The 16,980-nt window shown below is 44.2% G+C and overlaps 1 protein-coding gene across 1 annotated transcript; it reads left to right on the top strand.

The window, feature by feature from the left end:
• The first annotated feature begins 1,910 nt into the window (after positions 1–1,910).
• LOC115591654 (interferon-induced protein with tetratricopeptide repeats 2-like) lies at positions 1,911–16,671 on the top strand. The gene is made up of 3 exons (XM_030433827.1): positions 1,911–1,976; positions 3,369–3,774; positions 15,337–16,671. The coding sequence occupies exons 1-3, from the start codon at positions 1,969–1,971 to the stop codon at positions 16,237–16,239; spliced, it is 1,317 nt and encodes a 438-aa protein (XP_030289687.1). The 5' UTR covers positions 1,911–1,968; the 3' UTR covers positions 16,240–16,671.
• Positions 16,672–16,980: the final 309 nt, after the last annotated feature.

The following is a 16,980-nucleotide window of genomic DNA, read 5'->3' as shown; positions in this document are numbered from 1 at the left end:
GGTAAACCCAAGGGACTGTTTCAATTTGGTTGGCTAGAGTAACCTTTAAGAACCTTTACGATATTTTGCACACTTGACAACCAACTTTTATTTCCATCAAAGAGACATAAAATCAATGTCCACAACTTTTACTTTAACTATATTATGTTGGTTTTTAGCAAAGGCAAAGCATACAGCTTAATACTTATCTCATCTACTATCAGTCATTATCAAAAATCCTTATTGATAAAATCACAATACTGTATATAACAAATTAATCTAAAAGAGCTGCGGCCTGGTTAAAATACTACAATGTAGGTGAGATGGAGAGGGTCAGGTGCTTCCATGTGTTGCCTTTCCCTTCCTGCTGAAAGTCCAAGTCCTTGAGGCAAATCACAACCCCGCCCGAGGTCTCTCAATTTACATTTACATTTACATTTAGTACATTTAGCAGATGCTTTTGTCCAAAGCAACTTACAATAATATTTGTCACAAGACAGAAACCACGACATATTACCATCGATGGAGTAAAACGAAATATAGGAACAATTGTCAAGCCCTCATCTGAAGAGCGTAACTGCTTTTTGTCAAAGATTCTTCAAGTGCATAAGTGAACAAAAGTACTCCGATATCCAAACTGTAATCCACAGCATGTTGGCAAAAATGGTTAATCTATTGCGCTCTTATTTCCATGTCGATTTCTGCTGTAGATTTCTTGAAGTCCTTTCTGCAATGTTTAGGCTGCTCACATACTCTGTCTCCTGTGTTGATCCAAGGCTGCAGCAAGTGGAATTATGCTCTTTAGTCTGAAGCTCTTGCTTCAGACTGTGGCTTGCAGTGTTATGCCTGAACGCATTCAATGAACGATCGTTCATGAACTCATTCATATTTTAGGCGAGCGTGAACTGAACATACTGTATTTCTGCCTGATGAACGTTATTGTGAATGCATTCATTCTGGCGTTTGTGAACGGCGCGTTCTCACAGTTTAACTTCGTTCAGGACAGTGCCAGATTTCCACCGAGCCTTTCAGGCGAAAACCGGCTAAAACACATTCGTGAACAGGTAGCGAACAATCACCCAATCTGGCTGTTGTGTATTAAAAGGATGCTGGACAAGAGTTTTGTGCACTCAGCTCGCTTTACTTTCGGTCAAAACGAAACTTAACTAGTTCAGACAGAAACAGCTGCATACCAAACATGCAGTGAGGCATTACCAAACTAACACAGATTAATTTGTCCTGGACGGACACAACACTGGCAACACCAGCCTCCACAGAGTCACACCGCCGCATGCGTCATCAACATGTGAAGCATGGAGGCAAAAACAAATGAAGGCAGCAGCACTACCTCTGACTGTGCCTCCACCATTAATATGCCATCTATGATTGATGATGATATGTATGATTACTTAAAACTATTTTATGAAAAGGTGTGTCCACACAGCTCGTCTGCTGTAATCACAGTCTGCAGAAGGCCTAAGATCACAAACTGACCTGAGGAGACGTTACAGACGAGCTGCGTGGAGACATCTGATGTTTCTTTGGTTGTTTCTCTGTTTTAAATCAAGTCTCAGCTGCTTCCGTTGTTCAGCAGAATGCTGAAGCTCCAGAACTGTTCTGTGGACTACAACACTTCATCTGACTTTATATCATCAGGAGGGAGGAGAAGATACTGAGATTGTATTTTAGGCCTAACTTTTCCTTTAAAGTACTCATATCACACTGACAGTACTCTAACTGTAGGCCACATATTGTCTGTGTATGTGTAAACACTTTTAAGTTTCAGTTCCTTGTGCAGCCCTGTGTTGTTTTAATCACCTGCATGCAAACTAGCATGCAAAAATCTGCTCCACTCTGGAGCCTTTAAATCTGCAGCTCGACGGCATCACATCATTTTACAGCCAAGCAGAAGTTGGACGTCCCTGAAACTGTGAAGCAGAAGCAGCATCGAGAGTTTGATCAGAGAGCTTCTGTCGAGGAAACAGCTGAATGATGAGGTGAGTTTCATATCACAGGAGGAGAAAATAGTCAGTATGATTATGACGTATTTAATATTCCAGAGACAGAAACATTAACATTATGGATCCAATAGATCAATGATGATGTTTTCATTTCCTTATTGACTCTTTCTTTTCTGTGCTGAGGTCCTGTTGTTTTTGTTCTCATTGTGTAATTAGTTAACGTGACTCTTAAAAACATTAATAATAATCTGTATGTTTTTATGATTGTTTATACCCAATGTTATATAATTCTGCAGACATCATTCCTGTTTTCACATATAAAGTGTCTCTTGTTGACTGTTAAGTTTATAGTTAATATGTAACTGTAATAATATTTTCATTGTCCGTTCACAGGAGTGTTCATATCAAAATCACAACACATGCTAAAGTAACATGCTACATGTTGTTACTTTATGTTCTATGAGGTGACGTTACATCAGATTGTGTGATGTCACGTGAAGTTAGATGAGGTTTTGTACCGTGTTTCATTGTTAAGTGACATGTGTCACAAACCTGGCTCTAGGCCATGACAAACGAAGGGAAAAGGACAACAAAAACTGGCAAGTCCATGTTTTATTGTAACTCAAAATAATCAGTAAAGAATGGGATGTGTTTCAATCAGCATTATCAGTGGTGTTCATGTGGGTGCATGTATATGGAGGTGTGATGGGTGTTGTGCAGTAAAGTAAACAAAAGGTAACAAAACCAAGAAGGTGCAAATGTGGTCAGGGTCTGAGAGAGAGAGCGACTGGCAAGACGCTGGGCCTTTTATATCCTGTGGAGCACTGAGCCCAGGTGCCTCCAATAATCACAATCAGGTCCTCGCAGTCACCACTGCAGCCAGCTCCCACCTCAGAGACAACACAGGAAGTCAAAGCACACACAGACATACGGGGCCGTCACACATGAAGTTCCATTTTGTACGTTGTGTTACATACGTTACGTCACGTTGTGCTATATGACATTATGCTACATTACTTTGCAGGGTGTGATGTTAAATGTTATGTTGCGTCCCATCACGTGATGTTACGTTACATAATTTACGAGACTGAACACGATAATATCCTTCAAAGTTACTTTTGATCTTTCCTAAACCTGACCGCGACCATAAGACAATGTTAATAACAGTCCAAAACTCATAATGTGGGAACTGCAATCATTTTCTAATCAAAGTAGGTTTTTCCAACAGTAACATATGAACGATGTAGTTTCTGGGCTTTCCTCCTCCAATGAGTCGGCGTGTAGTTTGATGATAAAAGAATTCTGCGGAGGCAAGGCTGGGTGGAATGATAGAGCAATCTTTATTGAAACAGAAAAGTTCTCCACACACAGCACACTTCAGTCTGTTGTTGAAGCCGACTGATGATCTGTATTTTTATTCTCCATCAGTCAAACATCACTGGAGTCCAAACTGGAGGCCCTGCAGTGCCACTTCACCTGGGATCTGGACCCCAGCAGGTCCAAACTCTTCCGTCTTAGGGACAAGCTGGAGGACATCGGCACCGAGGAGGGAAACAGCTGGCTGGGTCACATTTACAACCTGCGGGGGTACGTTCAATACAAGCTGGGGTTCACCCAAGATGCCCAGAGTTTGTTCAACAAGGCTGCAGAGGCCTTCTGCCAGACAAGAAGAGCAGACTCAGATGAGGGTCCCTGGTTAGTGGTGAACTATGGGAACCTGGCTTGGCTGCACTACCACCTGGGAGAACAAGCAGAGAGTCAGGCTTACCTGTCAAAGGTCGACGCCCTGATGAATAAATACCCATCTCCATCCCAGGACGAGCTCCATCCAGAGATCTACGCTGAGAAAGCCTGGACCCTGATGAAGTTCAGCAAAGACAAGAAGCAGCTGGCTGCAGATTACTTCCAGAGAGCCATCAGGATGCAGCCGGACATGGTGGAGTGGAAAACCAGCCACGTCTTGTTGTTGTGTCGTTTCCTAACACCAACCAAGACAGGACTGGATGCTGAGATTTTAAAGAAAATGAGAATCGCAAAGGAAGAAGATCCAGAAAACTTCTACCTCGCTGCTCAATACCTTCAGGAACGTGCAAAGAACGGAGAAAGAGTTGAAGATGAAGCTCGAGAGTTGGCTACAAAGATTCTGAAGAATCCAGTCAGCAGCTACAGCGGTATGAAAGCTTTGCTATGGGTTTATTTTAAATATGTATCTTATGATGATGCCATTGATTTGGCAGAGGAGGCTCTGAGACGTCATCAAGATGTGCGTTTTCTGAAGAGCTGTGTTGCACTCTGCTACAAATGGATCATTACTTCCAGGGACAGTTACCCAAAACAAAGCACAATAGACAGAGCAATCAGTCTCCATGAGGAGCTGATTTCTCTTTACCCTCAGTCTTCTCTTGTGAAGACAATAGACATCGCAAATTTGTATGGAAAGTCAAATCATGGCCAGGATAAAGCTGAGCAGATTTTCCAGGAGCTGCTTGAGAGTGATCTGGATCCTGCAGACAAACAGCTGCTTTACAACAGATATGCAAACTATCTATTCTTTGTACAGAAGGATAGCTGCAGCTCAGCACAATATCACATGAGGGCAGCAGAGATACCGATACAATCCTTCTTTCGTCAGAACAGCATCACAAATCTTGAGAAGTTTAGAGACAGAAACTGGCACCAGATGAGCAGAGAAATAGAGGAGTTTCTGGAAAACCTGCCAGAGCCAGAAATGTAGGTGTTGCATCACCTAAAGAAATCTGTACATAGAAAGTTTGATAACATACTGATTTAGAAAACTTGAGCGAAATAAAGTTGAAATAGAGCACTGATCACAGCGCGATAGAAAATAAGATTTGACTTTAATAATAATGGATTGGAATGGCGCTTTTCAAGTCACCCAAAGTGCTCTTACAGGGTTCTGTTCATTCACACGCTGTCATACTGGTGGTGGTGAACTATAGTAGCCACAGCTGCCCTGGGGCAGACTGACTGACGCGTGGCTGCCATTCAGCACCTACGGGCCCTCCAACGGCCTCAAACACGTTCACACAAGGCAAGGTGGGTGAAGTGTCTTGCCCCAATTGGTCAGGCAGGGATCAAACCACCGACCATTGGAACATAGGCCAACCCGCTCTACCACCTGAGCCACGGTCGCCACTAAGAAGGCTCGACACAACATGAAACTTTGCTCATAGTATCACCAGGGTCTCTACACATCGCTCAACTGAACCTCATACACTCGACCCAGACGTGTCGATCCCCGAGTATGTCTGGGCTGCCATGATGACGGCTAGAGGACCAAGCTACTGCTAACGTGAGTTGTTCAAAAACCTTCTTTTTAGTAAACTCTGTGTACACAAACAATGTTCTCAATGCTCGTGTTCATGTGTAGAGACCCTGGTGATGCTACGAGCAAAGTTTCATGTTGTGTCGAGACTTCTTACTGTTTTAAAAATAGAGATTTTGATGCTATCGTAAAAGTGCCCGTAGCACTCCCATTGAAAATGAGTTTGACCTGAAAACGAAAACACAGTAAATCTTAAAAGTGCCTCTTTCGTCGTAATTATGCTTTTACATGAAGGTTTGACTCATATACATTCACAAAAAATGCCTAGGATGCATTTTGGCGAGAGTTTCACTTTAATAACCTGATTCATTCTCGTAGATGTTGATCAGCTCATACTCTGTTGGGTTGCTTTGTTTTTGTTTTGGACTGTATTATAATATCTCTGTATGAAACTTGCTTTGCTGTTAATGAATGAAACTCTCTCATTGATCATGTTAAGATGTGTCTTATAATGTGAATATCATCACCACATGCAACTGATTGTATTCATAAAAAGTTTGTTAATCTGTGTCCCAGCTGTGAAAAATATGAATGCTAATGAATAAACATCATATACACTACATAATCTTGTTTTGTTTGCCGCCAACATTAAAATTGAAACGTTTGAGAGAGTCCTGATGAGGCTTTATTTTATATGTCTGAGATTTCAGAATCATTTTCTAAAGAGTTTGTTTTAAATAAACAGTTTAATTTGGTAACTCTTATACAGGAACATATTTCCTTGAAAGAAAAACTGATTTAAACCAAAGTGGTTCAATGTCTAGAATTGAAATTATTTACAAAATAAACCAGAAACCAGACCAAGAAATATCAGGAGGAGTCGCTGCATCTCTTTCACAAGTCCTGGTGGTTCAAACAGTGAGTCTGTGCCACAGAGATGAGGCAATCAGGTTATTGATTATCAGAGATCTTCTCCTGTAGGACAGCAGGGGGAGCAAACATTTCTATTTAGACAACTTGACTTTCACCTTGTCCAGCACTCCCTCCCAGTTCTGCCTCTGAAAGTCCTCAGTTCCTCAGTATAGTCCGAGGATTGTAGTTCCCCCTTTTCCCCACTTAAGATTCCCATGGAGACCAGGAGTGCTCCCTAAGATCCACTGACCCACCAAACAAGCCCCACTTTCAACCCTCCTGCCACCATCACTACACAATAAGCACCCCTTAAAACATTTCTTCAAGACTTAAAACATTTCTTTTTGCCACTGCTTTTAACTGAAGCAATTCAAGTCTTTGAACTGCATTATGACTCTGACTCTACAGTCCTGTTTCTTTTAAAGCTTCTCTATTTTAGCCTACTTGTTTTGATCTTTGTTTCTTAATGTTTTAACTTGTCTTAAAATGCTATTTTTAAATTTTTTTTATGTAATTTTTAATGTCTTTTAAATTAAATTTTTATGTCTTTTAATGTAATTTGTGTGTGCCTGTAAAGCACTTTGAGTTGCCTTGTGTCTGAATTGAATTGAATTGTGCTATACAAATAAACTTGCCTTGCCTTGCCTTGCCTTGCCTTACCCCTATACAACTGCTTTACCCAGGACATGAACCCCTTCACAACAGCAGAAGCCTGCAGTGTAGAACCTGAGATCTGAGTGGTGCAGATTAGATTTCCAGTCTGTTTGATAGAATGACAGCAGTCCTGCTGCATTCAGATGGCTGTAGAAATGTGATTAACCAGGTGAGAAGGCTGTAATACATCCTGCAGGCAGCTGTGGACGACCAGGACAGAAACATCCCTTTTTTTATTCCACATGTTCTTCTTCCTTTTGAGAACCTGCTGCCTACATTACCCACAATGCAACTTAGTCACTGAGCTGTTATCAGATTGTCAGATGACACGCAGCTTCCTATGGAGCCACAGAGAGCTTCATACTACTGGTTTGTAATAAAATACACTTTGTTGGAGCAGAGTGTTAGCTTGCTAGCTTACTTCGGATCGTTTGATAATCAATAAATCGCTGAGTCGACATGTGTTAATGTTAAAGTTTACATCAGTATTAAAGTGCAGTTAAAGTGTATTACTGTTAATACTCCACACCTGAGCGTTCCCATATCATTCATCGGTGAAATATATACACTGCACTTACACTCTGGTTAGACTGAATTGCTTTTCAGTGACAATAAAGTTGAATGAATCTCATCACATTTTCATTATTAGTCTATATTAGTCTTATGTATGGCACACACCAATCTGTTTTTTTTTTTATTATTATCAAAATGTAACATGCACTGGTCACATATACTTCTCTTCTCTCTTCAGATGCACTTTAACATATTTCACCACCAGCCCAGTGACACAGCATCAGGTGCTCCTGTCCTCTACCTCAGCACAGCAGAGTGACACAGCATCAGGTGCTCCTGTCCTCTACCTCAGCACAGCAGAGTGACACAGCATCAGGTGCTCCTGTCCTCTACCTCAGCACAGCAGAGAGGCACAGCATCAGGTGCTCCTGTCCTCTACCTCAGCACAGCAGAGAGACACAGCATCAGGTGCTCCTGTCCTCTACCTCAGCACAGCAGAGAGACACAGCATCAGGTGCTCCTGTCCTCTACCTCAGCACAGCAGAGAGACACAGCATCAGGTGCTCCTGTCCTCTACCTCAGCACAGCAGAGAGACACAGCATCAGGTGCTCCTGTCCTCTACCTCAGCACAGCAGAGAGACACAGCATCAGGTGCTCCTGTCCTCTACCTCAGCACAGCAGAGTGACACAGCATCAGGTGCTCCTGTCCTCTACCTCAGCACAGCAGAGAGACACAGCATCAGGTGTGTTATGACCCTGGGGGTCTCTCTCTCTCTCTCTCACTCACACTCGCTGTCTTGATTTGTGATTTGTGATTTGTGAAATTGATGTTCGTTGTTGTAGCAGAGATTTTGAGCTCTTTGTAAATATTGTAAATATTGTTAAATTATTTTCAGTCCACTTTAGTAGGGGTGAGTAGCCTTTTTCTTTGTGCACCTTTTTCTCCTGTTTTTGGTTAGGGAGTAAGGTAAGATAATCTGTTTTTCTGTTGACTTTTGTTTTGAGTTAGGGAAGAAAGCTTTAAAAACCAGCTTGTTTTGTTTATTGTTTTAGGTATTGCTCACCCTGAAGTCATATTTTTGTTTGGGTAAATAAATCCCCCTTATTTTTGGACTGCATCCGTTGGTTTTTGGTGTGTTATTGTTGGGAGTGGGAAAAGGGAGAGACCAATATGTCATGTCCTGGTATACCCTAGGCCGGGACATAACATAATTGGGGGCTCGTCCGGGATCCTCCTTGTGTTTTGACGTTGGATAAATTCAGTTTGTTCTTTGTTTGTTTGTTTCACATATTTCTGGCAGACACTGTTTCATTTAGTGGCACAATGGAATTTGATTTAGATGGTTTTGTTAGACAGCCTACGCTGGAGCAACTTAATAAATGCAGAAAGGTGGATTTGATGCTCCTTGCAAATAGTTACAAGGTAGAAGTGCCTTCCGGCATTAAAAAGGAGGAGCTGAGGCAACTCCTGGTGGAGAAGTTGTCGGAGAGGGGATTGTTTTCTGTTTCTGCTGTTGCAGAATCTGTGGGGAAAAGTGATGTGGAGCTTCGAGAGCCTGTTCCACCTGTCACGCCCGTTCTTTCAGATCCTCCCCTTACGTCGGGTTTGTCAGCGGAAGAACTCCAGCTGACACTCCGCATTAAGGAGATGGAAATGAAAAATAGGCAGTTGGAGGTGGAGGCTATGCACCTGAGGGTGAAAGCGTTAGAGCTGGAACGCCAGCCTAATGTCGCTCCCCATTCCCCTGTCGCCCCGCAGGACCCGCAATCGCTCCGACCAAATTTAGACGTGAGCCGGCTCATTGCGCTAGTGCCTCCGTTCAGAGAGTCCGAGGTGGACTCCTACTTTAGCGCATTTGAGCGCATCGCAGCCACCTTAAACTGGCCTAAGGATGTCTGGACTTTGTTGCTCCAGTGTAAGCTTGTAGGAAAAGCTCAGGAGGTGTGTGCCGCCCTCACTGTTGAACAGAGCTTAAATTATGACATTGTTAAAGCTAGTGTGTTACGTGCCTATGAATTAGTACCTGAAGCATACAGACAAAAATTTAGGAACTGTGTGAAAAGTGTCGGCCAGACATATGTTGAGTTTGCGCGCGACAAAGGCGTGCTTTTTGATAAGTGGTGTCATGCCAGCAAGACCAAAGATTTTGCGCAGCTGAGAGAGCTTGTGCTTCTGGAGGAGTTCAAAAAGTGCCTGCCAGAGCGCATCGTTGTGTATTTAAATGAGCAAAAAGTTGTGTCTCTCTCTCAAGCTGCTGTTTTCGCGGATGAGTTTGCTCTGACTCACAAGAGCGCGTTTCTGTCACCTGTCCGAGAAACGCCGAGGTCGGCGGTGAATAATAAGCCCCGGTCTCCTAAAAACTCCCGGCGTAATTTCTCTACCGCGGGTGAAAATCGAGAGTGTTATTATTGTCATGAAACTGGCCACCTCATTTCAGTCTGTCCTGTGTTAAAATCAAAAGAACAATCAAAGAGTAAAAAGCCCTCTGCTGTGGGTCTGATAAATTCAGAGCCTACTTTAAGCCAGCAGGGAAATCTGACAGAGGTTGATGATTCGTTTAAACCATTTACAACACAAGGTTTTGTCTCTCTGGCTGGAAATGAGGCGTCCAGGGTTCCGATCACTATCCTGAGGGATACTGGTGCCACACATTCTGTGGCTCGTCGTGGTATGTTGCCTTTTTCGGATCGGTCGTACTGTGGCTCTGATTTGCTGTTGTGGGGAATTAAATTGAGCGTGATCCGTGCGCCGCGTCACACCGTTTGCCTTTCCTCCGATTTAGTGTCGGGTACAGTACAAGTAGCGGTGCGTGATCAGCTGCCGATTGCGGGAGTTGATCTCATTTTGGGGAATGACTTGGCTGGGAACAAAGTCTTTCCGTCGGCTCCGGAGGTGACGGAAAACCCCACTGCTGATGTGTGTGTTACCTCCGCTGCACCTGACGCGCCGTCAGTTTTTCCGGCGTGCGTCGTAACCCGTGCCCAAGCTCGTAAGCTTGGTGAAATTGTCGATCTGTCTGACTCGTTTTTGAACACATCTGAGGTTTCGGTCAGCCCCTCTTCTGAACTGAAAAACGAACCTCTTTCTGTTGAAGTGGAAACAGAAGACAAAGAGTTGTGTTTGGCAGTAAATAAAGAACAACTAATTAAAGCGCAGCAATCTGACAGTACGCTGGCTGCCTGTCTGGCTGCTGCCCAGGAGCAGAAAAATGATAAACTGCCTATGACTTACCTTTTTGACGAAGATGTGTTGGTGCGTAAATGGTCCCCGATGTCTGGTCTGGAGTGTGATGTGGTTACTCAGGTTGTTGTGCCAAAAGAGTTCCGTCTCCAAGTGCTGAGTTTAGCCCACGATCACAACTTGTCCGGTCATCTTGGCATTAAAAAAACATATCACCGTGTGCTGAAGTATTTTTTTTGGCCAGGGTTAAAGTCTGATGTTGCCAGGTTTTGTCGATCTTGCCATGTCTGCCAGACTACCGGCAAACCAAATCAGGTCATTCGTCCGGCTCCTTTACGCCCAATTCCCGCGATCGGTGAGCCCTTTGAGCATGTCATCATTGACTGTGTCGGTCCCTTGCCAAAAACAAAGTCTGGATATCAGTACATGCTGACCATGATGTGCGCAGCCACACGTTTTCCTGAGGCCGTCCCGTTGCGCTCGCTGAGAGTTAAAGCGGTGGTGAAAGCTCTGGTCAAGTTCTTTTCCACTTTTGGTTTGCCAAAACGCATTCAAACTGATCAGGGATCTAACTTTATGTCTAAAGTTTTTGAGCAGGTGATGTCGGAGCTGTCCATTAAGCACCAGGTGTCCAGCGCGTATCATCCACAGAGTCAGGGCGCACTGGAGAGATTCCACCAAACATTAAAATCGATGCTTCGTAAATACTGTGCTGAGTCTAACAGGGAGTGGGATGAGGGTCTGCCACTGCTCCTGTTCGCCATTCGGGAAACCATGCAGGAATCTCTTGGTTTCAGTCCCGCTGAATTAGTTTTTGGGCACACTGTGCGTGGTCCGCTGCGGTTTCTGCGAGAGAGGTGGCTTGCAGACCAGCCCAGTCCCGCGCACAATGTCCTGGACTATGTGAGTTCATTCAGGGAGAGGTTGCACACTGTGTGTGAGCTGGCGCGGAGTTCTCTCTCCGCTGCACAGTCGAAAATGAAGCAACAGTATGACAAAAACACACAAAGTCGCAACTTTCGCCCAGGTGACCGTGTGCTAGTTTTGCTGCCCGTTGTCGGTTCTTGTCTTCAGGCCAAGTTTTGTGGTCCTTATGAGGTGGAACGGAAGTTGAGTGACACAGACTATGTGATCCGGACGCCAGACAGAAAGAAAAAGTCCCGAGTGTGTCATGTCAACATGTTAAAAAGATATGTTGACCGCGGATGCGCTGACGTGCCATCCGTGCCGCCTGAGCCATGTGCATCCCCCGTAGTCTCTGTGGTGTCACCGCCTTACAGTCAGAAAGAGGACGGGCTGTACGAGCGGCCTCTTTCAGTTCCCTGTGCACGTTTGGAGAACTCAAAAATTCAGAAAAATTTGGAGGGGCATTTGTCATATTTGTGTGATTCGGCTTAAAGTGACATTTGCCGCCTCATTCGTGGTCATGCTGCGCTGTTCGGCGATAAGCCCACGCAGACCACAGTCCTCACACACGACATCGATGTGGGCGACCACAGGCCAATTAAGCAGCACGCATACCGCGTTAATCCTGCGAAGCGGGAGGTGATGCAGACAGAGGTTGCATACCTCTTAGAAAATGGTTTTGCTGTACCGAGTTCCAGCCCGTGGAGCGCACCTTCGCTCCTGGTGCCCAAATCTGACCAAACTGCTCGTTTCTGTAATGACTACCGCAAGCTGAACGCTATTACTAAGCCCGACTCATTTCCTCTGCCCCGCATGGATGACTGTGTAGATAGAGTAGGATCTGCCAAGTACGTCACCAAACTAGACCTTCTGAAGGGTTACTGGCAGGTGCCCCTGTCACCGTGTGCATCTGAAATTTCCGCTTTCGTCACTCCAGATTACTTCCTCCAGTACACCGTCATGCCTTTTGGGTTAAGAAACGCTCCTGCCACCTTCCAAAGGCTGATGAATACTGTCCTGTCAGGTGTGAAAAACTGTGATGCGTACTTGGATGACATTGTTGCCTATTCTTCCACCTGGTCTGATCACTTGAACACACTTCAGGAAATATTCAGCCGTCTAGAGGATGCCTCTCTGACGCTGAATCTGGCCAAATGTGAATTTGGAAAAGCTGTGGTCACATATTTAGGAAAGCAGGTAGGACAGGGTCAAGTGCGCCCCCTGTCGGCCAAAATTCAGGCCATTTTGGAGTTCCCTGTCCCAGAGACGCGGCGACAGCTGCGCCGGTTTCTGGGAATGTGTGGCTATTATCGTGGTTTCTGTAAGAACTTCGCTAGTGTCGTTTCGCCGCTGACCAGCTTAGTGAGTCCTTCCCGCCAGTTCTTGTGGACAGTTGAATGCCAGGCCTCATTTGACTCTGCAAAAGCCCTTCTTTGCAGTGCGCCAGTACTGGCTGCACCTGATTATGTGCGTCCCTTTAAGGTGGAGGTGGATGCGAGCGCTCATGGTGCAGGTGCTGTGCTGCTGCAGGAGGATGGCCATGGTATTGAGCATCCAGTTTGTTTCTTCTCAAAAAAGTTCAATAAACACCAGATGAACTACAGCACCATTGAAAAAGAATGTCTGGCCTTGCTGTTTTCTCTACAACATTTTGAGGTCTATGTCGGTTCGAGCTCCAGTCCAGTTGTGGTATACACAGACCACAATCCCCTGGTGTTCCTGTCCCGCATGCGCAACAACAACCAACGTCTCATGCGCTGGTCACTGTTACTGCAGGATTTCAATATAGAGGTGAAACACATTAAAGGTTGCAAAAATGTGGTGGCAGATGCTCTGTCACGTGCAGGGTTTTAGGTCAAACATGTCTTGAGGGGAAGAAATGTTTGATCTTAGGTAGGGGGGTGTTATGACCCTGGGGGTCTCTCTCTCTCTCTCTCACTCACACTCGCTGTCTTGATTTGTGATTTGTGATTTGTGAAATTGATGTTCGTTGTTGTAGCAGAGATTTTGAGCTCTTTGTAAATATTGTAAATATTGTTAAATTATTTTCAGTCCACTTTAGTAGGGGTGAGTAGCCTTTTTCTTTGTGCACCTTTTTCTCCTGTTTTTGGTTAGGGAGTAAGGTAAGATAATCTGTTTTTCTGTTGACTTTTGTTTTGAGTTAGGGAAGAAAGCTTTAAAAACCAGCTTGTTTTGTTTATTGTTTTAGGTATTGCTCACCCTGAAGTCATATTTTTGTTTGGGTAAATAAATCCCCCTTATTTTTGGACTGCATCCGTTGGTTTTTGGTGTGTTATTGTTGGGAGTGGGAAAAGGGAGAGACCAATATGTCATGTCCTGGTATACCCTAGGCCGGGACATAACAGGTGCTCCTGTCCTCTACCTCAGCACAGCAGAGTGACACAGCATCAGGTGCTCCTGTCCTCTACCTCAGCACAGCAGAGAGACACAGCATCAGGTGCTCCTGTCCTCTACCTCAGCACAGCAGAGAGACACAGCATCAGGTGCTCCTGTCCTCTACCTCAGCACAGCAGAGAGACACAGCATCAGGTGCTCCTGTCCTCTACCTCAGCACAGCAGAGTGACACAGCATCAGGTGCTCCTGTCCTCTACCTCAGCACAGCAGAGAGACACAGCATCAGGTGCTCCTGTCCTCTACCTCAGCACAGCAGAGAGACACAGCATCAGGTGCTCCTGTCCTCTACCTCAGCACAGCAGAGAGACACAGCATCAGGTGCTCCTGTCCTCTACCTCAGCACAGCAGAGAGACACAGCATCAGGTGCTCCTGTCCTCTACCTCAGCACAGCAGAGTGACACAGCATCAGGTGCTCCTGTCCTCTACCTCAGCACAGCAGAGAGACACAGCATCAGGTGCTCCTGTCCTCTACCTCAGCACAGCAGAGAGACACAGCATCAGGTGCTCCTGTCCTCTACCTCAGCACAGCAGAGAGACACAGCATCAGGTGCTCCTGTCCTCTACCTCAGCACAGCAGAGAGACACAGCATCAGGTGCTCCTGTCCTCTACCTCAGCACAGCAGAGAGACACAGCATCAGGTGCTCCTGTCCTCTACCTCAGCACAGCAGAGAGACACAGCATCAGGTGCTCCTGTCCTCTACCTCAGCACAGCAGAGAGACACAGCATCAGGTGCTCCTGTCCTCTACCTCAGTACAGCAGAGAGACACAGCATCAGGTGCTCCTGTCCTCTACCTCAGCACAGCAGAGAGACACAGCATCAGGTGCTCCTGTCCTCTACCTCAGCACAGCAGAGAGACACAGCATCAGGTGCTCCTGTCCTCTACCTCTACTCTTCTGACTAGTTCACAGAGGACCAGTTCAAATAAAAAGCAGTTACACATTTCCCAAAAACAAAGATGGGAGAGTGTCAACATGACTTTTGTAACACAGTCTTAGTCAATGCTGAAAAAGCTGGCTGATGTACTCAAACAGAAATGATAGCTTGCACTGCTTCTGCTGTTAAATGTTTCTCCAAAAGAATACAGACTTAATAATGAAGGACTGAAGAACTGGAACAATGTAAGCCACTTTTATGAGGATAGCCGGGAGTGCAGTACCCACATGGCAACATGGAAGGAGTTGAAGGTCGTTTTGCAAAGCAGCTGACAATATATAAGAGAGACGGCTCTCTGAGGCTGAGAGATGATATGTTTGCACAATGCCTTATTTATATTGTATTTTTATCACTTGTTTCTTTCCTCAGTTTTTATTTGGTGTGATATTTTTGACTTAAAAGAAATAAAATCTTAAATATATTAATATATTATATATATATATATATATATATATATATATATATATATATATATATATATAATATTAATATATAATATATATATATATATATATATATATATATATATATATATATATATATATATTATATATTAATATATTATTATATTGGACGAGCTCCATCCAGAGATCTACGCTGAGAAAGCCTGGACCCTGATGAAGTTCAGCACAGACCAGAAGCAGCTGGCTGCAGATTACTTCCAGAGAGCCATCAGGATGCAGCCGGACATGGTGGAGTGGAAAACCAGCCACGTCTTGTTGTTGTATCGCTTCCTAACGCCAACCAACACAGGACTGGATACTGACATGTTGGAGAAAATGAGAATTGCAAAGGAGGAAGATCCAGAGAACTTTTACCTCGCTGCTCAATACCTTCAGGAATGTGCAAAGAAAGGAGAAAGAGTTGAAGATGAAGCTCGAGAGTTAGCTCAGAAGATTCTGAGGAATCCAGTCAGCAGCTACAGCGGTGTGAGACCTTTGCTATGGGTTTACAATAAATATGTATCTGTTGATGAGGCTATTGATTTGGCAGAGGAGGCTCTGAAACATCATCCAGATGTGCGTTATCTGAAGAGATGTGTTGCATTCTGCTACAGAGAGAAGATTTATTTTGGAGAAGACAGTCACCGAGACCAAAGCATGATAGACAAAGCGATCAGTCTGCAGGAGGAGGTGGTTTCTCTTTACCCTCAGGCTTCTCTTGTGAGGAAAATAGACCTTGCAAACATATGCGCAAAGTCAAATCACAGCGAGGCTGAAGCTGAGCAGATTTACCAAGAACTGCTATGGAGTGATCTGGAACCTGCAGACAAACAGCTGGTTTTCAACAGGTTCGCAAACTATCTATTCTTTGATCGACAGGATCGTCACAGGTCGATACAATATCACATGAGGGCAGCAGAGATACTGATACAATCCTTCTTTCGTCAGAACAGCATCATGAATCTGGAGAAGATGAAAGACAAAAAGTGGCGCCAGATAAGCAGAGAAATAGAGGAGTTTCTGAAAAACCTGCCAGAGCCAGAAATGTAGGTGTTGCATCACCTAAAGAAATCTGTACATAGAAATTTGGAAAACTTGAGCAAAATAAAGTTGAAATAGAAGTGAGAAACTGATCACAGCATGATAGAAAGTAACGTTTGACTTCAGTCAACGTGAATAATTACAGCAGACTTTGTTCATCAAGTTTTTATCCAAATGTTAAGTAAAGACGTGTAATTTCACTTTGACCTCCTGACATGATCAGCTTTAGTTTCCCAGGTGTGGCTGAATGTCTTCAGAGTTACAAACACAAAATAAATCACATAAATAGTTGTAGAAACAATAACGTATGTAGCACCCTGCTGATTTGTTTATAGGGGTTTATTACATGTATTTCAGATGGTAGAGTGTTTTGATGTGGGCCTATAAATGTATTGCTGCTGTTAATATTTGTATGGTTAATGTGGTGAATGATGACAAACGGACCGGGCCTCAGGATGGGTCTCTGGTCACGTAGCTGCCTCTGGGAAGAGGTTATGAGGAAATAACTGGATCACGTTTCTGTGGTTCAGGTGTGAGTATCCTGACCTGCAGGTTCAACATGGGTTTCTACAAACACTCCAACAACCCGGGGTATTATTATCTTAAAGGTTTCTAATGTTTGTGTTTCTTGAACATGAGGTGATTCAAAATGATACGAGCCACAAGGGTTAGACATTAAAACTGTTTTCATGCTGATGTTTACATTGAATAAGATCAATTAATGCAATTAATAAACAAACCTCCTCTCTG

Source organism: Sparus aurata, chromosome 11, assembly GCF_900880675.1.
Source record: "Sparus aurata chromosome 11, fSpaAur1.1, whole genome shotgun sequence".
Lineage (NCBI taxonomy): Eukaryota > Metazoa > Chordata > Actinopteri > Spariformes > Sparidae > Sparus > Sparus aurata.
This window is presented reverse-complemented; position numbering and strand designations above follow the sequence as displayed.

Bases quoted from the DNA above. Each gene is read 5' to 3' on its own strand.
- LOC115591654 (XM_030433827.1), top strand. The intron at 3,775-15,336 runs ATCTACGCTGAG...CTCCATCCAGAG, and splicing joins AGGACGAGCTCCATCCAGAG to ATCTACGCTGAGAAAGCCTG.